This window comes from Mastigoproctus giganteus, chromosome 11 (genome assembly GCF_048544385.1).
Source record: "Mastigoproctus giganteus isolate SK-2022 chromosome 11, ASM4854438v1, whole genome shotgun sequence".
NCBI classification, from domain to species: domain Eukaryota; kingdom Metazoa; phylum Arthropoda; class Arachnida; order Uropygi; family Thelyphonidae; genus Mastigoproctus; species Mastigoproctus giganteus.
This window is the reverse complement of record NC_143585.1, coordinates 33,174,044-33,201,543: the sequence shown is the minus strand read 5'-3', so window position 1 is coordinate 33,201,543 and position 27,500 is coordinate 33,174,044. Positions and strand designations below refer to the sequence as shown.

At 36.8% G+C, this 27,500-nt stretch overlaps 1 protein-coding gene across 1 annotated transcript in view; it reads left to right on the top strand.

The window, feature by feature from the left end:
* trbd (ubiquitin thioesterase trabid) overlaps positions 1-27,500 on the top strand; it is a 203,313-nt gene that overhangs the window by 130,842 nt on the left and 44,971 nt on the right. Inside the window, exons 5-7 of the mRNA XM_090385535.1 lie at positions 4,744-4,936; positions 15,183-15,254; positions 18,748-18,946. Of these exons, the coding sequence (XP_090241661.1) occupies positions 4,744-4,936; positions 15,183-15,254; positions 18,748-18,946 (464 nt within the window). The remainder of the gene's footprint in view (positions 1-4,743; positions 4,937-15,182; positions 15,255-18,747; positions 18,947-27,500) is intronic.

Genomic DNA, 27,500 nt, shown 5'->3' with positions numbered 1-27,500 from the left:
TTTAGAACACTAATATTCTTCAGAGATTAATTGTGAAGTGCACACTAAAAATATTGACCATATGAACAGACCACTAGTGACATTCAGTCACTGTGACACAGTGTCTTTTGATGTTATGACAGTCATGAGTGAGCTGCAACATTCCTTACATTTCAGGGGTACAGCTTTAAAACAAATTGTGTTGCTCTGCCTCTGAATAGTTCATTGGCACCATCTGGATCAGCTCTGAATAAGTTCTGAAGGAAATGCTGCATGCAAGAAACTGACAGTACAATTTTTCACTTTCAGCGTGTTGTTGACATCAGTGATCATGCAATAATTTCATCAATGTATGTGATGTTCACTATACCATATGTGATCTGAGTGAACTTAATAGCAGTGAATGATATTTCAAGTTTTTTTTCTCCATGTCTTTCACTGCTGCATAATCTGAATATTGTCCTTTCCAAATTTCATTGCAGTGCAGTTAACTGTTTTCTACCTATAATTCTCTGAACTGACAATTCTGTGATAAGTACTCTGCACTTAATATGGTAATAAGTACTCTTACAAAGTCTGAGTGATGGAAACAGCTAATCAAAATTATATCCTTTGTTGTAGCACTTGGTATCTTTGTGTGATGTTTACCAAAATAGTTACTAGTAATTATGTTGCTCTTTTTGTGGAAGTTAACTTGAAATAGAGTGACACACTCTATTACTTCTTTTATCTTGGCCTCAGTGAGGCCAAGATAAAAGAAGTAATTTTTGTGGGTCCTCAAATCAAACTGCTGTTCAAAGATGAGGAATTCACTAAAAAATTAAATGCTACAGAAATAAGAGCCTGGAAGGCATTTGAAAACATCTGCTGGAACATTTTAGCCAACAAGAAATCACAAAATTATTAAGACAAAATTGTGGACGAGGTAATTTTAGCATACAGAGAGTTGAGACCAAATATTTTGGCAGTCTACTCTTGAAATCTCATGGGGGAGACACCAGTGGACAATTATAAAAGGCAAAAAAAACAACAAAATAAGTGTTTTGTTATCAGATAAACATTTTGTAAATAGAATAAGGTTAATAGACCCACTGATCAATATATGAAATCTTTTTTATTAGAAACTTAGTTTTTGACTTTAATCCCTTCTCCCTTAAAATTGATGGGTGTCAGCAATATGGTTGCCATATTTGAATCCAGCAATGTCAAATATACAAGAATCACCCTGAATTTTAACAGAGAATGAAAAAAATGTTTTGTTTTGTTTTTTTCCCCCATCCAGTGTAATCTTTAACTTTTCTTCAACTCTATAATTTTTTTCTTTTGGTGGCCGTTATTGCAGTGATGGCCACTGAAAGAGAAATTAATAAATCATAATTTATTTACTAATTAGTAAAATCAGAAATAAATACACAGTAAAATTAGTAAATCAAAATCGATTTAATAATTTTTCTGTGTATTTATTTCTGATTCCCTAGGATCTACCAAGTTTTGAGAAAACCAAACTGTCCAGCCTGTCATAGGCTGAAGTGAATTTCTCCATAAATCACTTGTCGGTTTGTGTATATTTTTGTTTACTTTAGCCCTTAACAGTTTTTGCTATACAGTAAACCCTCGATTTAATGGACTAATAGGGGGAGAAGGAGTGTCCGTTAATGCTGAAAGTGTTAAATCGAATGTAACCGGTGGGGGGGAATTTTTTATTGTTCTTAATGTAAAAAAAGGCTTTACTACAATATACAGTACTGTACAATATATAATTATGTTGCAATTTGGCCTTTAATTTATGGATATCAGAAAGTTTTTTTTTTTTTTTTTTTACGCTGTAAATTTCACAAACATGTACTACTGAGACGCCTTGTTCTAATTTTTCAATTAGCTCTAATTTCTGTGCCACATTTAAGTTCACACGTTTTCTTTTAACTCCTCTATCACTTGATGCCATTTTAAGTTGTAAGGATTGCAAAATTATTTAATAAATAATCACAATTCAGAAATGACAGAAACACTCTGTATACAACCTGATAGCACGATAGCGTGATGCAGACTGAGACCGAAACAAAGCCAGTCGGTAGACCTGTAGTTTAGTGTCCCAAGTCACGTTCAGCTCAAGTCACCGCCTGCTCTTATCTGTAATCTGGGAAAACGGCTATATGAACACATTTTCAGAAAGAATAAAAAAACAATTTCCTGACCAAATTTGATTATAAAAATAAAAGCAGGTAATTATCAAAACAATAATGGAAATAGTTAATTATTATTGATTTTTAATTAATAATAACACTGAAGTTTTGTATAACTTAAAAAAAATAATATGGTTGAGGTTAATATGTACATTACTGTATTTTTTGTCCAGTCCGTTAAATCCGTTATATCGGGGTCCTTTACATTGAGGGTTACTGTACTAAGTATAACTTTTAGTCAAAGAAAGGATGCTGTGGCATAAATTACAAAATTTTACATTATAACTAATGTAACACACTTGACGAATGGCAGTTGTATTTTCCTTCAGAGGTAGCTGTTTGTAATTAGCTTTCTGTTGCTATACTTGCTATACTCTTTTATTGCATCATAGCTGAGGGGAGAAACTTAGTATCTACAGTAATTAGTATTTGATGAGCCCTGTTTTTTTACAAAAAGTACTCATCAACTGAATACTGAATATCGAAGTGAATATACAACCAAATTTTACCTAATTTCCTTTCTTGGAAATACAATAGTAGGATTTACAGTAGATATGAGTATATACAGTATTCGTTTTTTCCAGTATCAGTATGAAATTACCAGTTCTTTGAACACATTACAGGTACTCCTCTACCACCGAAAGAGTGGTAGAGGAACCTGTAATGGTGGTATAACTCGTATGTACGTAATAAAGCACAAAGCTTCTCAAAATGATAAAAATACTGTATATTGAAAATATATTGAAAGTTTTGAACGACACCTGCAAAGTGCCAAAATAAGCTGCCATGTACAGTGGACCCCCACTTTATGATATTAATCTGTTCCTCGGACACCACTGTAATGTGAACCTAATAACACATTGTTTTTTGGTAATTCATTCCAAGACCTTGGAAGTTGAAATTTTCACTACGTAACTAAGCTATTTATATCTCTAATAGGTCATTTTTATAATGAAAATTGTATTATTTTTATTTAAATTTATGTCAAATAAGCACAATACAATAATCACTTAACTAAAGGATGCAAAAACAAAAAACATGGCCAACATGTTTGCAAATGCTGCTACTGGCTGAGAGGAAGGACTATGTGGTTTGGTCAGAGATAATCGCTGTCCCTAAAATAAGTAGGCACTGGTTCATATGATCACTAGAATCAGCTGCTTTATAGAATCAAATTTCAAAAAACTAATCCAAACCATTAAAATGCACTACACTTTCACCTATTGTCCTGGAAACTCGGGTTTTTCATGTCCAGCAAACAGAAAACTACCACTGCACACATGCAATTTACAGACAGTATAAATGGAGCAATATGGCTTTAGTCGGCAATGCTCCTTAAAAAAATCCCTACTTCAACACCATTTATTGCCACGTTTGGTTACAAGAATCAATTTTAAACACCTTTGTGATATTTTTCTAAAGCACATTTCTGAAGGTCACTACCATAAAACAATAAAAACAATTTTCAGTTTCCAATTTATTGGGCTTTTCTGTTAGTGCAATCTATTATAAACGGGTGGTAAACTCGATCTTATTGCATTTGTGATAATACCGATAACTGGAATTTTGTGGGTTTTATGCTATTATGATGAAATGTGTTTCCCCTATGCTGAAATCTTCAGTTATATAAAAAACAAATAAATTTCAGAATCTTCTCTTCATTCCTATTTTTTAATCTTTGTAAATTTGTTACTCCATATCTCACTTGTGCATATTGTGTTAGTTGCAATTTGTGTGTGTTATTGATTGCTTGTCCTTTTTACTGTTTTAAATTTTACAACCCCCATCTTGTTTATTTTTGTTCTTTTATATTGTATCTTGTTTATATGGTCTACATTATTAATCACTGTGTGTTTTTTCAGCCTCATTTAACTTGATTACAAATCGTAAAATGCTGTAAACAATACTGTACATATAGCCTGGTGAAGTTTGTTGCGGATTATAATCTCAGTGAGTTGTATTGTACATGTACTGTACATGTATTTAGTATCTATAACACCAAAGTTGGACTTGTGTACAAAACGCACTTATATACGTGAAAAAAAAACAAAAAAACAATTAAGTATGTAAGTCGAGGTGTGCTTGTGCTTTTTTCATAATTCGTTTTGGGAGATATGATCATACCCACAGTATATCTGAAACCATGGTATTGAATAGGCATGTTATATCAGGGTTGCACTGTATTTTATATTTATATGTTCAGTCAGTCAAGAATTTACAATAGTCTTCTTTCCTGATTTCCATGGCCTTTTCAGTTGTGTTTGTTTCTTAGAGTGGGAGTAAAGAAATGGGAGAGGAAAGAAGAGATGGTAAAAATCTTACTGCCATGAACTGAAGAAAATTACTTAATGTTGAACACAAAAGAATCCTAGAAAATATTCTTATGAAGTTATTAATGGAACATTCATTTTGAAACATTATTGATGGAATATTCTACTTAACATGAGTACCCAATCCTCTGAGGCATCACATGGCACATATCTTTCAATAGTTTTAAAATAAAATTTTATGCATTCATCAGTTGACTTTTTTCAAGATTGCTATGCACATTAAATGTAATATGAATGTTATTTATTTTCAGCGGGATGACCTGTTAAGTCTCTTGTTATCTCATACTGGAGTTTCTCATCCAGTTGCAAAAAGAGTTCCATCGGATGTTAGTAGGGATATTGCAGCTGATATCCGGCATCATATTACAGCATCACTTAAGCAAAGAAAAGGCGAATTTCCATGCTATTTTGTAACAGAATTTGTTACATTTGCTCTTCCAGCAGGTACTACTTTTCAATTAAAACAAGGCTTACTTTTCAGTTTGAAAAAGCTCTTTATCATTTAAATTCTTTCACCATACTCAGTCTCATTTTATTTCAATTGATGTCACATTATTATTAAACAAAACAAATCCATGTATTGATACTAAATGTAGAGTAGTAGTAAAATATTAATTGTATTACTGTTACAAGCTCACTTTGTTTCATAAGAAATTAAAAATTGTAGAAATGTTATTATATAAATGTCAGTCAGGTTTCCTGTTAGTAAATTCTCTTTGTGTCTGTTTTATGTGGTTAATATTGCAAATTTAATATTACATACTTGTTTTAAAATAGAGATGAGATAAAAATAAAAGTACAAGCTGTACTTGTAACTGCATGACATATTCTGAAAGAAACTGCATTGTAGGATTGCATATTTTCATATAACAGTCAGAGACAGTATTGGTATTAGTAATGTTCATATGGTGCACAGAAGCCTAAGGCTTATGCTGCAACAGGAAGAAAAAAAAAAAAAAAGAGAAAGAAAAAAATGTAAAATAATCTCTTCTAGTCCTCTGCCCTTAGGCATGTTCAGGATTCCATTGATACCATGCTTCTCTATCTTGTGCTTTCCTTTTAATTCCTGCATAATTTCCTCTTCCCATCCAATCCATCATTCCAATTCTCCTTCTCCCAACAGCTCTCTTCCCACACATCTTCTCCTCAATTACTTTCCTCAACATGCTTTCTCTTCTCAATACATGTTCTTAGTTCTTTTACTAACATTCTATCAGACAGACGCAGCCGACTGATTGAAACTTTACTGGAAAAAGAAAGCCTCACTCTTCTTAATAGTGGCTTGCACACCCATATACAGTTACCCAACGGACAGACTTCTGCCATTGACCTATCGATTTGCTCCCCGATACTGTTTTCAGCTATGCAATGGTCCACTCTGGATGATCCCATGGGCAGTGATCATTTTCCAATTGTTTGTAATCCGTTGACTGCACAACCACAATTACAACAGCCCTGCAGGAAATGGAAATTCTCTAAAGCCAATTGGGCCAAATTTCAGTCAGCAATCACTCTTGACAAAAAAACTATTCAACTACAGCCCATAGATGAAGTTACTGATTATATTACATCCCGCCTTTTAGTTGCAACTAAGTACTCAACTCCGTTATCAAATCCCCCGTCCCGATGGCATTTCAACTACTGGTGGAACGAAGAGTACACCAAAGCAAAGAAAGAAAAAAATAAAGCATTTAATTTATTCCATCGATCTCCAACCACAGCTAATCTAATTAGCTATAAGAAACTAAGGGCAAAGGCACGTTACATTCAAAAGCAGGCCAAGAAAGATTCTTGGACTAGGTTCGCATCAACTATCAATAGAAACACTGACTCCAGACTAATACGGAAAAAAATTAGGCAGCTTTCTGGGAAGTTTCCAGCTGTTCCTTCCCCAATTCTCTCCTGCAATGGACAAGAACTCTCTGCTCCTCTAGATATAGCCAATGTCTTGAGCAAAACCTTTGCTCAAATATCGGCTGCATCAAACTACACTCCAAAATTCCAGAAAATTAAGACAGCCAACGAACAGAAACCTATCAACTTTCGAACCTTACTGTCACTTCCATATAATCAGCCTCTGCAATATTGTGAACTTTTACAGGCCATCAGAACAACATGAAACAGTGCCTCTGGGCCAGATGGCATATATTATGTCATGCTACAGCATCTTGATGACAAAAACTTACAACTGCTTCTAATCTTTTTTAACCGGATCTTCCTGGAAAATATTTATCCAACCTCTTGGCACCACGCTACAGTTTTGGCGTTTTTGAAACCTGGAAAAGATCCCTCCAGTTCTAATAGTTACAGACCAATATCTCTGTCAAGTTGCCTTGATAAAATTCTTGAAAATATGATCCATAGTCGACTCACTTGGATCGTTGAAACTCAACATCTACTGAGTAATTGTCAACATGGCTTTCACAAAAACAGGTCATCCCTAGATCTGATTATCAAGGCGGAATCTGAAATTCGTAATGCCTTTGTGAAAAACGAACACCTTGTCATGGTCTCCAATAATATGGAGAAGGCATTTGATACTACCTGGCGGTATGGCATTCTCAGTGACCTATATAATCTTGGTCTGTGAGGCAGCCTACCCATATTTATTAGGAACTTCCTCAAGAGCCGATCTTTCCAGGTGAGATATCAAAATTCCCTTTCTGCTATATTCTTGCAGGAAGGAGGAGTACCGCAAGGATCAGTTTTGAGTGCAACCTTGTTTGCCTTTAAAATTGATTCCATTACAAAAGTACTCCCAAATACTGTAGAGGCTTACCTTTACGCTGATGATCTCGCTATTTCTTGCCATTCTCAGAACATGAGATCTATCGAAAGGCAATTGCAGATGTCCCTCAATAAAGTTCAAAAGTGGGCTGAGCTCAGTGGATATCGTCTTTCCCAACAGAAAACAGTTGCGATCCACTTTTGCTGTCAATGCAAATTGCATGCAGATCCTGAACTTCAGATTTCAAATTCCACCATTCCGATTGCCAGCAATATGAAATATCTGCAATAAGGCCTCTAAGGTTGGGATTATTCATACCACAAGTTTAAACATATACACCAACCGTTTATAACTGATTTAATAGTAAAATAAAATAAAATGATACAAAAGACTGTAAAATAATATTTACAAAAAACTAATTTACAACAAAAATAAAATAAAATAAGTAAATAAGTTAAAATGCATTAAAATATAAATTTAAAAGCGATAAAAACACTATTGAAGCTTTCGGAGGTGTCTGCCTCCTTCCTCAGCAATAATGAAATTTAAGCGACACATCCTTAAGTACCAGGTTCACGGCACATGGACCAGGCACATACAGTCTGTCCTCGTATAGCACGATAGTTGTGTTCCTAGAAACCCTCGTGCAATGCAAAATCGTGCAATATAAACAACAGGCCCTATGGGAAAAGTGGGGTTAGGTGCCGACCACCCAAGATTGAGCACACATTTGGAACCAAAACATTACCAAACACAATAAATAATCGGGTAATTTTAATCGTTATAAAATACTTACGTATTTTATAACGATTAAAATACGTAATAAAAATAATATTTTTTATTATAATATAATAAATAATAAAAATATTTATTTTTTTATTATATTATAATAAAGTATTTTTTACGAATAAAATACGTATTTCATTCGTAAAAAATTTATTAAATAAAATAGTCGTAATAAAATACTTACGTATTTTATAATACGTAAGTATAAATTATAATACATAAGTCGTAATAAAATGCTTACGTATTTTATTACGACTATTACGTAATAAAATATTGCTAATGCTTTTGCTTCTATCGTAAACAAACTTGTTTTTTGTTTGATTTTCTATACAAACAGATAGAAAATCGAAAAACAGATAGAAAAGACAGCCGTTCCATCTCTTCCAATTCTTGTGTCTTAATCTAATGGATTTTAATTACACTTTGAGTTGTTCCCGCTATGAAAGTTGTTTTTATTTTCTCTGCATTCTTTGTAATTCTCGGCATTGCCTCATTTAGGTCTGTAGCACGTGCAATATCACATGGTCTTTCATTTCGATCAAAACGTTTCACAATTTCATATTTTTTCTCTATCGACAGAGGCGGACTGGCCATAAGCCTTATCCGGGAAATCCCGGTGGGCCGGAGGCCGGTGTGATTTTGGCCATAAACAGTAGTATGAGGCCACTATAAATTTTCCCGGGTAAGAATTTTTGATCCAGCCCGCCTCTGTTTATCGATATTGCTTTTTTTTTTCTCTCTCTCTCTGAATCTGCAGTGTCTTCGCCAGGACGCTTCCTTTCACACCTTTTAAGTATTTTACTCATTTTTAAAGCACAATTACAAAACGAGGAGGCACTTAATACACATAAACAAAGCTGCGCGCCTGTAGCAACTGAATAAACAACACCGTAAAGGCCGAGATACACTATTAACACCACACATTTCTGGGGGTTACTACCATAAAACAATTTCCAGTTGCGTTTCTGCTAGTGGAATCTGTTATAAACTGGTCGTAAACTCGATCCAGTTGCAATTGCAAATTATCGATAGCTGGAATTGTGTTGGTTTTTACATTATTATGGTGAAATGTGTTTCCCCTTCACTGATATAAAACACATAAATACATTTTCAGAATCTTCTTCATTCCTATCGTGTTGTGTTCAGTTGGGATGATTCCGCGTTCGACTGCCATTTCTTGTAAACACAAAGGCGAATCGTGCATAAGCGAATTCGGTTCGTGTTATATAAGATAACGTTCCCCTATTTATAAATCGTGTATGATCGAATTCGTGTAATGTAAACACGTGTTATACGAGGACCGACTGTACTCGGTATTCCTTTCACTTGTACCAGAACTGGAAGTGGTCTGGGGATGTGGAAAACTAAAACGTTTATCTCTGGAACAAACCACCGCCTCAAAAAGGGGGTGAAGCCTAACTCCCCTGTCTCTGTTCATGCTATTGTTGCCAGAGGATCCAATCCACAGACTTTCCAGCCACTTGCAGTCCAGAATCTATGTGCCCGGTCAAGGATGACAGCGTGGTCAGGGGAGATCTGGTGTTGTTTTTCCCAATAGTGCTCGGCAATGGCGGATTTATTGAGCTCTGCAGTCCGTATCGCTCTTGAATGTTCCCCCAGACGGTCCTTGAGACACCGTCCTGTCTCCCCCACGTAACATTCCCCACAATCCGGGAATGTGATCTCATATACGACCCCACTACTAGAATCCCTAGTAATGGGGTCTTTGACCTGTGACACAACTGTGTGCAACCTCCGGCCCGGGAGCTGCACACAGCGTGTCTGAAAATCGTGAAGAACCCTCGCAATGTGATCCGACAGGCCCTGATAATAGGGAACATACACTGTGGTAAGCGGTACAGGCAGAACTACCTGATTGGGCTCTTCCTCTCTATTGTATTTATCAATGACCCTCTGGGGGTAACCGCACCTCATAAGATCCATCATTATGCCTAATTTCCTTCTCCTCCTCTTCAGAGGTGCTGCAATGTGTCCTCACCCTACCCAAAAGTGCTCTGGCCACACTATTTTTATGTTGGGCAGTCTGCGCCATCCTATAATGTGTGTACTGGCCCCTACACATTGGTTTCCTATAAACCTTAGTTCTAAGTCTGGATCCTTCCCTACATACCATTATGTCCAGAAATGGGAGGGTACCATCTATTTCTACCTCAGAGTTGAATTTTATAAAGGGGGAAAAACCATTGAGAAACGAGACCACATCTTCCTCTCTCTCTCCCCTTCTTTACAATAGTAAACGCGTCATCAACATATCGTTTCCACTTACGCATAGGGAACTCCAATCTCGCAAAAACCCTATTCTCTATTTCCTCCATAGCCAGATTTGCAACAATGGCGCTGACTGGAGAACCCATGGCTGCGCCGTGAACCTGTTTATACATCACTCCTTGGAAAACCAAGGTTGTACTGGAAAGACATAATTCAACAGCACAACATATATCTTCTATGTTTAGGTGGGATCTAGCACTTAAGGTGTTATCCTTCTGTAAAGCCAACTTCACACATTCTATCCCATGTGCTATGGGGATACACGTGAATAATGATATGACATCTAATGACATCATCATCTCGTCCTCTCTGATATCTTGACTCCTTAAAAAGTTCACAAATTCCACATTATCTCCAATAACCGACCCACAACCGGAGAAATCAGCTGCGCCAGATATTTAGATAGAGCATACGTAGGGCTACCAATGAAGTCAACTATGGGCCGTAATGGAACATTCTCCTTGTGCATCTTAGGTAACCCATAAAATCTGGGCAGCCGACACCCTGTTGCATACATGGACCAATACTTGTCCTTTGGAATCTTTCCCATTTTTAGCCAGGAAAGTAGCATCTTATTTACACGCTGTTCTAAGCTAGCCAAGGGGTTTCTATGGATAATCTGGCACCTAATAATTTACTATTAAATCAGTTATAAACGGTTGGTGTATATGTTTAAACTTGTGGTATGAATAATCCCAACCTTAGAGGCCTTATTGCAGATATAGTTAATGTTTATGGCCATACAGTTCTGCGGCACATCCGAAGGTTCCAGCATAGGTGAGTCCAAACAGCACTTAAGGTTTGCCTACCATTGCAGGGATCATAATCTTATTCCTCATGGATTTAGGATCAAGGCACCATTCAAAGATGCCCGTTTGTCCAGGATTATCACGTGGTACCAAAAGAAGGTTTTGAATACATGGATCCAGAAACTTCATGATGACTTGAGACATAGTAGGAGATTGATTGATGTAGCATTAGGTGAGATTAGTAAACAGAGACATATTAGGAAGTTCAACACGTTAGTAGAGGAGCACTCCACTGTATTTAGGGGTAGTAACCATTCTAACTTTATTCAGAACTTAAGTGGCAAACCTCTAACCCAAGAACAAGAGAGAGACTATTGCCTCTTGGACCTAAGTTTGCATTGCTGCCCCCCCCCCAAACCTCCAATCACTGAAACATCTATGGGCATTGAGAGGGCAATTAGCAAATTACCTGAACACATTGCCAATCAAATTTGTGTTAAAGCTGTTGCCATTCTGGGCCAGGCAAAAACGGTTGCTCCAAATCTTACCCCGAAATTGAAGAAAGCACTAAAAGAACTTAAACGGGACGAAGATATTATAATCCTACCAGCAGATAAAGGCAGATCAACGGTGGTATTAAGCAAGGAAGATTACCACAAGAAAGTGTTAGACTTATTAGGTGATAATGGTACTTATAAGATTATCCATAGAAATCCCTTGGCTAAATTAGAACAGCGTGTAAATAAGATGCTACTTTCCTGGCTAAAAATGGGAAAGATTCCAAAGGACAAGTATTGGTCCATGTATGCAACAGGGTGTCGGCTGCCCAGATTTTATGGGTTACCTAAGACGCACAAGGAGAATGTTCCATTACAGCCCATAGTTTACTTCATTGGTAGCCCTACGTATGCTCTATCTAAATATCTGGAGCAGCTGATTTCTCCGGTTGTGGGTCGTGAACTTTGTAAGGAGTCAAGATATCGGAGAGGACGAGATGATGATGTCATTAGATGTCATATTATTATTCACGTGTATCCCCATAGCACATGGGGTAGAATGTGTGAAGTTGGCTTTACAGAAGGATAATACCTTAAGTGCTAGATCCCACCTAAACATAGAAGATATATGTTGTGCTGTTGAATTATGTCTTTCCAGTACAAACCTTGGTTTTCCAAGGAGTGATGTATAAACAGGTTCACGCTGCAGCCATGGGTTCTCCAGTCAGCGCCATTGTTGCAAATCTGGCTATGGAGAAACTAGAGAATAGGGTTTTTGCGAGATTGGAGTTCCCTATGCGTAAGTGGAAACGATATGTTGATGACACGTTTACTATTTTAAAGAAGGGGAGAGAGGAAGATGTGGTCTCGTTTCTCAATGGTTTTTCCCCCCTTTATAAAATTCACTTCAGAGGTAGAAATAGATGGTACCCTCCAATTTCTGGACATAATGGTATATAGGGAAGGCCCCAGACTTGGAACTAAGGTTTATAGGAAACCAATGTGTAGGGGCCAGTACACACATTATAAGACAGCACAGACTGCCCAACATAAAAATAGTGTGGCCAGAGCACTTTTGGGTAGGGTGAGGACACATTGCAGCACCTCTGAGGAGGGGGAGAAGGAAATTAGGCAAATAATGACGGATCTTATGAGGTGCGGTTACCCCTAGAGGGTCATTGTAAATAATTATATTTTTGTAAATATTATTTTACAGTCTTTTGTATCATTTTATTTTATTTTACTATTAAATCAGTTATAAACGGTTGGTGTATATGTTTAAACTTGTGGTAGCAATATGAAATTCTTGGGACTAATCCTGGACAGTAAGCTCAACTTCTTTGAGCATGTTAAATTAATACGTACTGCCTGTCTTAAAAAGATCGACATGCTAAGAGCTTTATCTGCCCTCTCTTGGGGAGCAGATCGTACAACTTTGCTGCTCTTATATAGAGCACTGATTAGATCCCGTTTAGATTATGGTGCTCCAGTTTATGATTCTGGTGCATACAGGACATCTCCAACTCAGAGTCTATACATTGAAGCTAATGAGCCCCCTTTGCATCTTCGTAGAAAAATGTTACTACTTAAATATGCAGCCAAAATACAGACTTGCGTTTCACATCCTATTCAGCCATACCTTTTTAATCAACCACTAGTTAATCGCTATAGAAATAAAAATAGTGTGGCCAAGTAAACCAAGTAAAATCCAACCAGCTGGCCTACGGCTCCTTGAAATATCACAGAACTGGAATGTTCCTCTCCACAATAGGGAACAAATAAAGAATTACTCTCATCCACCATGGACCACCTTTCCTCAGCTGACCTCTGATACCTATTTTCTTCAATGGGGAAAGAATTGCCTACCGGCAGTGACTGTGCAACAACTCCATGCTAACCATATTCAAACCTATGCTGACTTCTTGCCGATATATACGGATGGTTCGAAAATCTCTGTCAACTGTTGGAGCAGCAGCAGCAGTGTTTCCCTCTGCTATCATATCAGCTTCTCTTCCACCTGAGTATAGCATCTTTTCAGCAGAACTGTATTTAATACAGTTAGCTCTAGAAAATTTGACTCTACATCCATCTGCAAAATATATAGTTTATACTGACTCTCTCAGCTCAATTAAAGCAATGCAGAATACATCTCAAAAGAATCACCATATTGTAATGAAAATTAGGAGTTCTTTATTGCAGATTTATCATCGTCAACAACTAGTGAAGTTTTGCTGGATTCCAGCACATTCAGGCATAAAAGGGAATGAAGTGGCTGATATATCTTCCAGAAGTCCAAGTCCAGACCTAACTTCTGTCCCTATTCCAGCGCCCGATTATAATATCTTAATTCAAGCAGCATGCCATGCACAGTGGACAGAATTATGGCATAACCAAACGAATAACAAACTTTTCCAGCTGAAACAATACTCAAAGTTCTGGCACTCCAGCAATCAGACAGTGCAGCAGGAAGAAGTGGTACTCTCACGAATGAGAATAGGACACACCCATCTGACTCACCTCCATCTACTAATGGCCGATGATCCTCCTCAGTGTCCACACTGCTTAGAATATCTAACAGTCAAAACATTCTGATTGACTATCCATGGTATCAACAACATCGAGCTGCAATACTTCAAAATCTGGCTAATCGTCGAGAACCATTGGCGTTACATCATATCATTGGAGAGGACGCAAATGTTAACGAGCTTTTCTGCTTTTTAAAACAAATTGGAGTGTATCATCTTTTATAAATAGGCTTCAGAACTGAAACTAATTTAAACTGGATTATTTTTTAATATTCCTATGAATAGGCGCACTATAGCCATAGCAGCTAATGCGCCAATAAACACACACACACACACATACACACACACGAGTACAATGAAGGCAACAAAAAAGATTGATGAGAGGAACAAAGGGGTGTTTTTACCAAGAGAAGCTTAAGTTCTGCAAGTTGCAGCATCTGGGGCCTAGGCACCTGTGAGGCGATCTGATTGAGGTTTATAAAGCCTTGAATAGTTTGAGCAGGCTCAATGCTGATAGGATTCTTCCACTTGCGCAAATTATAAACCTGAGGGGGCATAGATTCAAATTGAAAAAGACAGTTGTAGAATAGATGTGTGGAAGCTTGCCTTTAGCCAGCGGGTAGTTGATTGCTTGAACAAACTTCCATCTGACATTGTAAAAGTTGATAGTTTAAATAAATTTAAGGCTGAACTAGACAGACATTTGGAGTGATTGGATGGGTAAAATGGGAAGTTTTTTTTTTTTTTGCTTTGTTGCATCACATACCTCAATTAATGCTATTATGTACTTTGCTAATTAATGCTAATATATTCAAAATTTTGGATGACATGTATTTGTGAAATAATTGGGGGGGGGTGTTCCCCAGATATGTCCTTGCTTTATATCTTATCAGAATATAGTGCTAATTGAAGTTTAAATGGGAAGCTTTTCTTATATAATTCTCTTCTAACAATTGTTATTAGGTACTTTGCTTCATTAATCTTTTTGCATAAATTAAATCTTAATTTATTATGAATAGTTTGGCACTAAGTGTGTACTATTGGTTCAGATGTTAGCAGTGTTTTTATAGCAATGATCAAATTTTTATTGTATATGAAAAAATCTATTGTTTTTAGAGATTGAAGATTTTCCAACAACAGTTCAGGAGAGGTTATTTGATGAACTTCTAGACAGAGATGTTCAAAAAGGTAAACTTTTTTTTTAGTTAATAAGTCAGTTTAATAGGCCAGTTTAATTAACGTAAAAGAAGACTTCGTTAGTTAAACTGGCTTATTTTAACAAAATTTAACTGTACATTAAAAGTAAATCATACATTTCCGTGTGACTGTGTGAATTGATTTGTAGTAATTAAGAAATGTAATGAACCGTCACAGATTATATTGATTAACAACTAGGGTATTTAGATTAATTAACAGTGGATGGTATTTATATTGCAACTGTAATCCTGTTCTTGCAGAATTGCACAAATACAAAGGGAAGGAGCTGCATAACTAACAGAATTCTTATGTGTGTTTATTATTTCTAGCAAGTTTACTTTTCTTCCGGCGCCTCCATAGCCTGGTGGGAAGGAGCAGCAGCAGTGTGTAGCACACGCTTCTTGATTAGACCGGGGTTCGAGCCCATCACCACCAAATACGGAGGATGCAGAAAGGTCAGGGAATGACCACCGCATATTCCCGGAGCAATATGGCCTTAGTTGCTAATGCTCCAAAAAAACAACAAAACAAAAAAAAAACTTTTTTCTTCCAGGTTTTAGTCAAGTTCCTCCTTCCCCAGTACACTTGTGTTATGGTTTGTTTTCTGATATGGACTTAGGTCCATTGTTGGCTGTCTGTTGTTAGTGCTTAGAATGAAGAATATTAATTATGTGCTCACTGTGTGCTTTTTGTCACAGTTTTTTTATCTGGAATGGCAGCAGTAACATGATGTTCTGGGTGATTTGTTCACTTGAAACTAATTCATTTTCCTTTATTATGCAAGAAGTAACTTGCTTGAAGTTGATTTATATTTTCTCTGAATGTTGTTGTCTCTAAATATATTAAGTTAAGCTAGTGCTATGAGAATAAAAATTGTTTCATTTTATAAGGAGAGAAGATTCATTTAAAGCATTCTTTACTATTTAATGCTCTACAGATTGTTCATTAAATCATATATTAAAGGATGGCACTCTGTTTTTTGTGCTTACTAACAGCTGCATTAACAATAACTTTAATTTAATATCAGTTGATTTCTTTACAGAATGTGTGAGTCTTACTTATTCTGTATACCTGAAGAGAGAATATATATATATAATTTTTTTGTAAAATTTGTAGAATTTTTTATTTAAAATTCAAATTCAAAAATGGTCAGAGTCAAGTCAATATAATCAATATTATCAAAATCAATATAATATAGTCAATATTATAATCAATATATAATCAATATAATGGTAAAAAAAAAAAAAAAAAATGTATATGTACACACACACACTAGACTCTCGATTTTCCGGGATGGATGGTAAAAAGAAATTCCCGGATAGTGGATTTCCTGGTTAATCCAAAAATACAGTAAGTCCCCGACATATGTGAGAGAGAGAGATATGTTTCAGGACTTCTTACATAAGTCAAGTTTTACGTAACTCTGGAAAGACTAATAAAATATTGCTGCTATATTCCTAATATGCCAAAATTACAAAAACCACATAATGTCCTCAGAAGAATGAAGAAAAATAGTTATATATTTTTAATTAGTTCAGTTAAAAACTTTACCTGGGGACAGCGGTGAAGTAGCCGGAGTGGCACATAAGAAAAGAAAACATAAAAGGAAGCAAAAAACGCATGTTATTGTATTGTAAAAACTGATATGTATTTCGTTGTTTTGATTATTATAGTCGACCTTCATTGGTGCCGATCGGTTCGTCGCTTCTCGTATTCTCTCTTTCTCCTTTATTGTGTTCACTGTTGCCACTGACAAATCTAAATTCCGCGCAATACTCGTTAGTTTGGCCATTTTCATACATCGCTATTATTTTAATTTTCTGATCCAACTCTATTGCTTTCCTTTTCTTGATAAATTTACTAGTACCGCTGTAACTTATTCTCTTAGTCAGCACCATGATAACGGTCAAAATTAAATTTTCTGAAAAGAACAAGGTTATCACCCTACGCAGGCTCACATTTTACTAAAGCACATTTCTGGAGGTCACTGCCAAAAAAACAATAAAAACAATTTTCACTTTCTGGGTTATTGGGCTTGTCTGTAGTGTAACCAATTATAAACGGATAGTAAACTTGATCTTATTGCATTTATTATAGTGTCAATAGCTAGAATTCTGTGGGTTTTTACGTTATTATAGTAAAATGTGTGTTCCTTCACTGAAAGCTTGTCAATCATACAAGTCCGAATCTACATAAGTCGGGGACTTACTGTATCGAAAAATGTTCAGCAACCTACATAAAATGTATGGTGATAGATAAAAAACGAAAAAACTTACCACGCACTACTCGCGTATCCAATATGCGAGTAGTGTGTATTGGACACACATTTATGTTTACAGTGTCGCTTTGAAATATAATAGCTTCCCTTTATTTTTTACAATGTTGCATATGGTTTGGTCACCAACATTATAATGGTTCATTAGAGATTTAACGGATGCACCGTTTTCATAATTTTGTTTCCATTAAACAAAAACTTGAATAATTTCAAGTTTTTATTTAATTGAAAGCACAACTCTTGCGTTTGCCCATCATTTTCCCGATTTCTAAACAAAAAAAAGAAAAAAAAAAAAAGTTACAATAAAAAAAAAATCCAACATCTCTGAAGTAAATAACGAAACAAAATTTGTACTTTTGCAGTGTGACGGAACACAACAATTGACGCGACGCACTAAATCAAACTAAACATTTGGTCTTTTTTTTTTTTTGATTGGCGGGTGTGAAGACAGCGGGAATTGCAAGATAATAGGTACACTAATCTCCTAATGATGACTTATAACGCCGTTTTTTTGTTAACCCCTCATCCCATAGTAAAAGAAATCCAGTCTCGTCTAAAACATTTATGGAATAGAAATCATACTGTAAGCTTCTGTTGGATTCCAGGGCATGCTGTCATCATAGGTAACGAAACAGCAGACCAGGCTTCTGTTTTGGAGCTATTTGGGCAAGAGTACAGATTTTTGTGGAATTTCAAGTTTTCGGGCAAAGTGTTGACATGTAACCCAGCGAATATGTAGCCCCGACTGTATATGCTTTTAAATAAAAAAAAGCACAGAAAATAATGCTTTCTGATGTCGAATATTGTTATTTACTAATTTGTAGAACTTTTCCAATCTGCAAAATTTTGTTTATATTGTGATTTTTATTCTTCAATTTTACATATGAATTAATATAAATTAGGTGTTATTACCTATCACTCGTTTGGAGAAATTTAGATTCAAATCTTTTTAAAGACTGCAGGAATTCTTAAAAGTTATTTGAAGTATGCAGTCTACGCAGGTAAATCAATCCATGAACATATAAACTGGCAAACTGTGACTAAAGTAGTCAATGCATCATAAACAATCTCCAGATCTGATACCTACACATTTGTGTGGATTTTCTTCTGTTTTGTATTAAAAGAGAAGAAAATCCAAATTATTGTTAATAAAAATTTCAAAAGAAAAATTCTTTTTTCATTAAGAACTTGTAACTTCTTTATATTTAGAGTTGGAAGAGGAATCGCCAATTATTAACTGGAGTCTAGAACTTACAGAACGCTTGGGTTCTAGATTATATGCTCTGTGGAATCGTAGTGCAGGTGACTGCTTATTAGATTCAGCTCTTCAAGCTACATGGGGTGTGTTTGACAGGGAAAATATGTTACGAAGAGCACTAGGTGACAGCCTCTGTGAAGGTGCCCCCATGTAAGTAAAACTAGTACTTATAGTTTTAATATGATTTGTTACATTTTATTTTAAGAAGTTTTATATTCCGTGATGTAATTTTTGCTATTAGATATTTGGGGATGTTTCGGATGTGATATTTAAAAGGATGAAAACTAAAATTTAATAGCACAAAAACTTAGCTAGGATCTTGTTTGTAAACAAGATTTATAAACAGTGTTAATTCATTATCATCCGGTTTTATTAAAATAAAATTGATTCATTTAATTTTAATAAAAGTGGATATGATAAGTTATCACATGAAAACTCACGTGTGCTTGTTAACAGGAGAGACTACTTCTACAGGGATGGGATACACTTAACTGGAAAGGGTGCAAGAATATTTGTTGATGCTATCGGAAAACTGCTAGCTTTCAGACTAACAGATTAACATTAGCCACTGGCAGAGGTAAAAGTGATTCTTGCATTGCTTCTATTGGAATGAGAAGCAGCCTGGAAAACAAGGTGCGGGGGATTTCAGAGACTACTGGGAGTCATCTTGGAACAAGTAAATACATGGACTGTGTTAAGGTAGCTCAGAATAAGAAAAGGTGCGTGTGTACGTGCTGCTAGGAGTTTAGTAAATATATTTGATGAATTTTAGGTGTTGGTTAAAACATCAAAGGCATGTATTGTTGGGATATCAGAGGCGTGGTGACACACAGATATAAAGAATGCAGAATTGGAATTTGTGGAGTACAATGTGTACAGGAAGGGAGGAGGGGTTATGCTATTAGTTAAGAAACACAATAAGTCTAAGGAAGTGCAGCCAGTTGACATGGGTAGACAGTGCACTGTTGAGTCAGTTTGGTTTGACATAACCACTGGGAAAGCAGAATTGAGAGTAGGAGTGTGTTACAGGCCGTACAGAGAAATAAAATGGGCCAGTAAATCAGATTGTGTTATAATGGGAGATTTTTAATTTTACAGATATTGACTAGAACATGTGGGTTGGTCACTCACACACTAGCAAGGCTTTTGTGGATTTATTGGATGATTGTTTTCTTCACCAGCATGTTAAAGAAGCAACCAGAGGGAATAATACTCTTGATCCTGATTATCAGTAGTTATTCTTCATGCATTAAGAATCTACAGATAAAGGAACCACTAGGTGGCAGTGATCACAGTGTGCTGATGTGGGATTTACTCAAAGGGATAACTATCATTGGGGGTAAAGGGAAGCGTTTTTGCTTTCATAAAGGTGACTGTATTGGGCTGAGATAATTTTTAAATTCTATACAATGGGACCAACCGATGATGTTACCAACAGCAAATTCTAAATGGGAATAGTAGCTTAATCTTGGAAGCTACTATGTTTTTCATACTTACTAAGAAAAATTGTTCAAGGTTTAGGCCTAAATGGATGTCAGATGAATGGAGTCATGTAGCAGAAAAGAAAAATACATGGGATACATATAAATTAACAGGTAACACAGAAGCCTATGGTAGATATAAGGTGGTCTGTAATCAAACCGCAAAGGAGGTTACGCAGGCAAAGGCAGATTATGAGAAATCTTTGGCAAAGAATGCAAAGAAAAGCAGCAAAGAGTTCTTTACTTATGAAGACTGTAGAAGGAAGAGGATGAATCAGATTGGTCCCCTTGATATCGATCGTTCAGCTGTTGATGATTCTGCTCAGGTAGCTAACAAACTAAATGAATATTTTGCATCAGCATTTACACATAAGGAGTTATTCAGGGAGGGGGAATGCCAGAGCTATATTAAACTCTGACAGTGAGCTAAATGAATTTTTAATAACTGAGAGCAAAGTGGAACAGAAATTGTTGAAAATAAACATAAGAAAAGCACCTGTAGTGGATGGAATCTATCCAGTTATATTGAATGAGGCTGCAAAGGAACTAAGCAAACCCTTAGCCATAATTATGAGAGCTTCCTTGGACTTGGGGGAAGTACTCATGGACTGGGGATGTGCAAATGTGACCGCAATTCGCAAAGGAGGACAAAGAGTGACACAAGTAATTACAGTCCTGATAGTTTATCTTCTGTTCCGTGGAGATTAATGGAGGGACTGGTTAAAGAAGCACTGTAGGATCATCAACTATAACTTCAGTTGTAGTTTGGACACAGCAAAGTGGAGCAGAAATTGTTGAAAATAAACATAAGAAAAGCACCTGGAGTGGATGGAATCTATCCAGTTATATTGAATGAGGCTGCAAAGGAACTAAGCTAAAACATAGCCATAATTATGAGAGCTTCCTTGGACTCGGGGGAGGTACTCATGGACTGGGAATGTGCAAATGTGACCCCAATTCGCAAAGGAAGAAAAAGAGTGAAACAAGTAATTACAGTCCTGATAGTTTATATTCTGTTCCGGGGAAATTAATGGAGGAACTGGTTAAAGAAGCACTGTAGGATCATCAACAATAACTTCAGTTTGGACACAGCATGCGTTTGTTAAGGGGAAGTCTTGTGTAACCAATTTTATTGGATACTATGATTAACAGTAGCCACTGGCAGAGGTGAAAGTGATTCTTGCACTGCTTCTATTGGAATGAGCAGAAGCCTGAAAAACAAGTTGCTGGATATTTCAGAGACTGCTGGGAGTCATTGCGGTACAAGTAAACACATGGGTTGTGTTTGGGTAGCTAAGAATGAGAATAGAAACAGGTGCATGTACACTTGCGTGCACACCAATGCTAGGAGTTTGGTAAATGATGAATTTGAGGTATTGCTCAAAGCATCAAAAGCGGATATTGTTGGGATATCAGAGACATGCTGTCACACAGATATAAGGAATGCAGAACTGGAATTTGGGGAGCACAATATCTACAGAAAAGATAGACAGGATAGGAAGGGAGGAGGGGTTATGCTATTATTTAAGAAACACATAAAATCCAAAGAAGAGAAGCCAGTTGATATCGCTGGACAGTGCAGTGTCGAGTCAGTTTGGTGTGACATAAGCATTGGGAGATCAAAATTGAGACTAGGAGCGTGCTATAGGCCTAATGACTCTGATGAGTATAATAAGAAACTGTACAGGGAAATAGAGTGGGCCAGTACATCAGAGAGTCTTATAATGGGGGATTTTAATTTCCCAGATATTGACTGGAATTTGGGGATCTGGTCAAACACACTAGCAAGGCTTTTGTGGATTTATTGGATGATTGTTCTCTACATCAGCATGTTCGGGAGGCAAATAGAGGGAGTAATATTTTTGATTTGATTATCACTAATGATAATCAAATCAACACACTGTGACCACTAGGTATCAGTGGTCACAGTGTGTTGAAGTGGGACTTACTCAAAGAGGTAACTACCATCAGTGGTAAAGGGAAGGGTTATTGCTTTCGTAAAGGCGACTACGATGGTCTGAGACAGTATTTAAATTCTATACTGTGGGACCAACTGAACATGTTACCAACAGCAAATTCAAAATGGGAAGCATTCAAAGAACTTATCTTGGAAGCTACTAGGCTTTACATACCAACTAAGAAATATTGTTCAAGGTTTAGGCCTAAATGGATGTCCGAGGAACTAATGAGACATGGCAGAGAAGAAAAATGCATGGGATACATATAAATTAACATGTGACACAGAAGCCTTTGATCTGTAACCAAGTTACAAAGGAGGTTAGGCAGGCGAAGGCAGATTACGAGAAATCTTTGGCAAGGGATGCAAAAAAAAAAACAGCAAAGAGTTCTTTACTTATGTAAACTCTAGAAGGAATGGGATGAATCAGATTTGTTCACTTTCTATCGATGGGTCAACTGTTGATCCTGCTCAGGTAGCTAACAAACTAAATGAATATTTTGCATCGACATTCACACATGAGGAGTTATTCAGTGAGGGGAATTGCCAGAGGTATATTCAACTCTGGCAGTAAGCTAGAGAATCTTTTAATAACTAAGAGTAAAGTGAAGGAGAAATTGTTGAAGATAAAGACAAGAAAGGCACCTGGGGTGGATGGGATCTATCCAGTTATATTAAAGGAGGCAGCAAAAGAAGTAAGCAAACCCTTAGCCATAATTATGAGAGCTTCTTTGGACTCAGGGGAAGTACCCACAGACTGGAGATGTGTAAATGTGACCCCAATTCACAAAGGAGGATCAAAGGCTGACACTAGTAATTATAGACATGTGAGTTTAACTTCAGTTCCAGGATAATTAATGGAGGCACTGATTAAAGAAGCACTGCGAATCATCTAGACAAGACTTCAGTTATAGCTCGGACACAGCATGGTTTTTTTAAGGGGAAGTCTTGCCTGACCAATTTAATTGGATACTATGATGCAGTCACAAAAGAACTGGATACAGGGAATAACTTTGATATTATATACTTGGATCTTAGAAGGGCTTTTGATACTGTTGCACATGGAAGACTGCTGCACAAATTGGAGCAGTGTGGCATTGGAGGCAAATTGCTGCTATGGATAAAGGGATGGTTGAGGGGGAGAAGACAGAGAGTGGTAATCAATGGACACTGCTCATCGTGGACTAATGTTATTAGTGGAGTCCCTCAGGGCTCAGTGTTGGGTCCATTATTGTTTTCTGTATTTATAAATGATATTGATGATGGTATATCAAGCTTAATGTCCAAGTTTGCAGATGATACAAAGGTTGGCCGGTTGTCAAGGACACTACTGACACTATGCTGCTGCAACAGGATCTGGAAAGGTTGAGCAGATGGACTGAGAGGTGGAAAATGAAGTTTAACATTGACAAATGTAAAGTACTACACATGGGAAACAGCAACCCCAGAGCAACGTATCAACTCTGTGGTACTACACTGACAGTGGTAGAGAATGAAAGTGACCTGGGGGTGGTTGTGTAGGCAGATAAGAAGTTCTCTGAGCAGGGCAGACAGGCGGCAAGAGTAGCTCATGGTGTATTGTCAATGATATATAGGAATTTTTCTAGCAGGGATAAGGAGGTGATTATTCCCTTGTATAAGGCCATGGTCAGGCAACACCTACAGTACTGTATACAGGTCTGGAGGCCTCAGGATGTAGAGCTGCTGGAACGAGTACAGAGAAGGGCAACAAGATTAGTGAATGGAACAAAGGGTTTCTCTTACGAAGAAAGGCTTAAGTTTTGCAAATTACAGTGTCTGGAGACTAGGCACCGGCGAGGTGATCTGATAGAGGTGTATAAAGCCTTGAATGGTTTGAGCATGCTTAATGCTGATGGCATTCTTCCTCTTGCTCAGTATAATCACCTGAGAGGGCATATGTTCAAATTGAGGAAAGATAGATGTGTGGAAATTTGCCTTTAGCCAGTGGGTAGGTTGTTGGTGGAACAGACTTCCATCCATTGTTGTGGAGGTTGATAGCCTAAATAAATTTAAGGCTTAGCTGGACAGGTATTCGAACGAACAGAGCGGTGAAGTGGAAGTTTTTTTGACTGATGCTGCATAAGTTTGCTTTCTTGCATCAAATGCCTCTACTAATGCTAATGATGTGGTCAAAAAAAAGGACTGGGTGCAAAGAATGAATTCGATATCATATACTTGGATCTTAGGAAGACTTTTGATACTATGGAAGACTACTGTACAAATTGGAGCAGTGTGGCATTAAGGGCAAGTTGCTATGGGTAATGGGATGATTGAGTGGGAGAAGACAGAGTTTTAATCAATGGACTCTGCTTTTTGTGGACGAATGTTATTAGTGGAATTCCCCATTTTTCGGTGTTGGGTCCATTGTTGTTCTCTGTATTTATTAATGATATTGATGAAGGTATATCAGGCTTAATGTCTAAGGTTGGAGATGATACGAAGGTTAACAGGGTTGTTAATGACACTAAAGACAGTACGTTACTGCAACAGGATCTATAAAAGTTGAGCAAATTGGCTGAGAGTAGGCAATTTAAGTTTAACATTGGCAAATGTAGAGTGCTACCTATGGGTAGCAGTATCCCCAGAGTAACATATCAACTGTGTGGTACTTTTTTGACTGTGGTAGAGAATATAAAATACCTGGGGATAATTGTGCAGTCAGATATGAAGTTTTCTGAGCAGTGCAGACAGGCTGCCAGAGCAGGTCATGGGGTGTTGTCAATGATATACAGGAATTTTGCTAGTAGGGAAAAGGAGATGATTATCACTTTCTATAAGGCAATTGTCAGGCCACACCTTCAGTACTTCGTACAGGTCTGGAGGCCTTATTTTAGGAAATATGTAGTGTTGCTTGAGCGAGTACAGAGAAGGGCCACAAGATTGGTGAGGAGAATGAATTGGGTCCTCTTACCAAGAAAGGCTTAAATTCTACAGATTGCAGGATCTGGAAACTAGGCACCTGCGATTTGATCGGATTGAGGTATAAGGCCTTGAATAGTTTGAGCAAGCTGAATGCTGATGGGATTCTTCTTCCCCAGATTAATTGCCTGAGGGCACATAAATTCAAATTGAGTAAATACAGTTGTAGAATAGATGTTTGGAAATTTGCGTTTAGCCTCTAACATTACACTTACTGCAGTTAGAGCAATATGCACATGTGGTAAAATAGTGTAATTTTAATTTGAAAAATTTACATACGTGTATTATTTGTGAGGGCAGCTTGGAAAGTTTGTGGCCTGAATATGAAAGGGTTATGGTACAGTCTTAAACATTTCTGTAATTTTTAAAACTTTATATAGTAACCCACCAAGTTTCGTCCAGTTTTGATGTCTTTTTTTTTTTTTTCCTTCTTTTTTTTAAAATTTTTGTTATTGCAGCTCCTGAAGTCAACAAAGTTGTATAAATGAGTTAAGATGGACAAAATTAGTCACCATGCAGTCATCAAATTTAAAAAAAAAAAAGGTATTAACACCAAAGGAAATTCATTATGATATGATTACAACACTGTGGGGGGAGGATGCCCCTTTCTATTCCATGGTTAAGAAGTGGCAGCAGTATTTAAATGAGAGAGGGGAAGCCTTGAAGATAATCCATGATGTGGAATCTGCAATATCCATCATTCCAGACATTGTTGACAATGTGCTTGATCTTGTGATGAGAAATCTATGAGTGACAGTACATTGCCAGCATCTTATCTGAATATGTGTACTCCATAATAACTGGGGTTCTTGCTATGAAAAATGTGTCAGCACATCGGTCCAAAGTTCTCAAGCAAGTGAATATGTGCATTGCAGATCCAATAATTGTTACCATGGATGAGATGTGGGTCTGACACTTTCAGCCAAAGACCAAGGAGCAGTCTAAACACTGCTCTTCTCCCCTAGAAGTTGCTGATAGATTATCTTCAGAAAGGCCAGATAGTCACAGGTGCTTATTACACAGGCCATGCTAGACATTTGATGTGGAAATATCAAAGATGGACAGCGAGGGGAAACTCAGCAGAGTGTCTTGTTCCACCAGGACAATGGGCATTCTCACAAGTTTCTCATCGCCATGGCTGCACTGCATGGGTGTGGCTTTGATATCTGGCACCATCAGACGTTCACTTATTTCCTAATTTGAAAAAATACATGGCTGACATCCATTATCCCACTTACAGTGATGTCATTGCTGCAGTGAATGCATTTTTGGAGGCCTAAGTGAAAATGTTCTTTGCTGCTGGAATCAATTCATTGCAGCATTGGTGGAAAAAGTATATTGACTCCAAAATAACATCAAAGTAATGTGGAAAAGTAACATCTTACCAAACTCCTCAAATAAACCCTTCATAATCAAGTCGCAAACTTTTCAAAAGCCCCTTGTACTTGAAACTTAACAAAAAGAGGCCTTATGTGATTTATTAAACTTTTGCTATATTTCTTATAAATAAAATATGCTTTTAAAATGATAATTTTGTAGAATGCTGGTTTTCTTTCTTAGTGTAAAGGTAGGTGATTTTGGTATATTTTTATGAACTGATTATAAAAATGTTGCCAAAAACTTGCTGTCACACTTTTTTTTTTTTTTTGAAAAAGTATATTTGTGACTTCCTTGAAAAACACGAAAATGTAAATTCTCAAAAACTTTCTGCATGGAAAGTGTGAAGAAGCATGCACCCTTTGGTTAATATAAAGCCATATAATGCTCAACTATTGTTCAGGAGATTGTCATGTTGTGCTTGATTGGTTGAAAAATTAGATCATGCATAACACCTACTCACTGTTTTTTTTTCTTGCCTGTTCAATATTGCTTTGAAACAGTTAGCTCTTTAATGGCACACCTAGCATTCTCAGAAGTACTTTAAAAATAATGATTACTTGGGGAATGGTTGAGGAATTAACTTTGAAATCCCAGAAACTTTTGAAGCAAGGGTTTACAGGTATGCTTCATTGATTAAAAATATGTAGCTATATTTTTACTTTAGATGTGGGTTCGATTCCCGCCTCGGACTTGGATCAAAGTACTGCAAAAACCTTGGGAGGTGCAATATGGCCACAGAAGCCGATGCGCCAACAACTACCAAATCAGAATCAGAAAACTTTAGATGTGAAGTTAGAAATCGGGATAAAATCTGTGCTTTCCCACATATTGGGAATACCAAAACTTGCCATCTGTTATTTGAATAGTATTCCATGATGAAATATTCATCTCATAACAAGGACCTTTGAAAGAATAATCAAATGAAAGAAGAATCAGGTTGATCAAG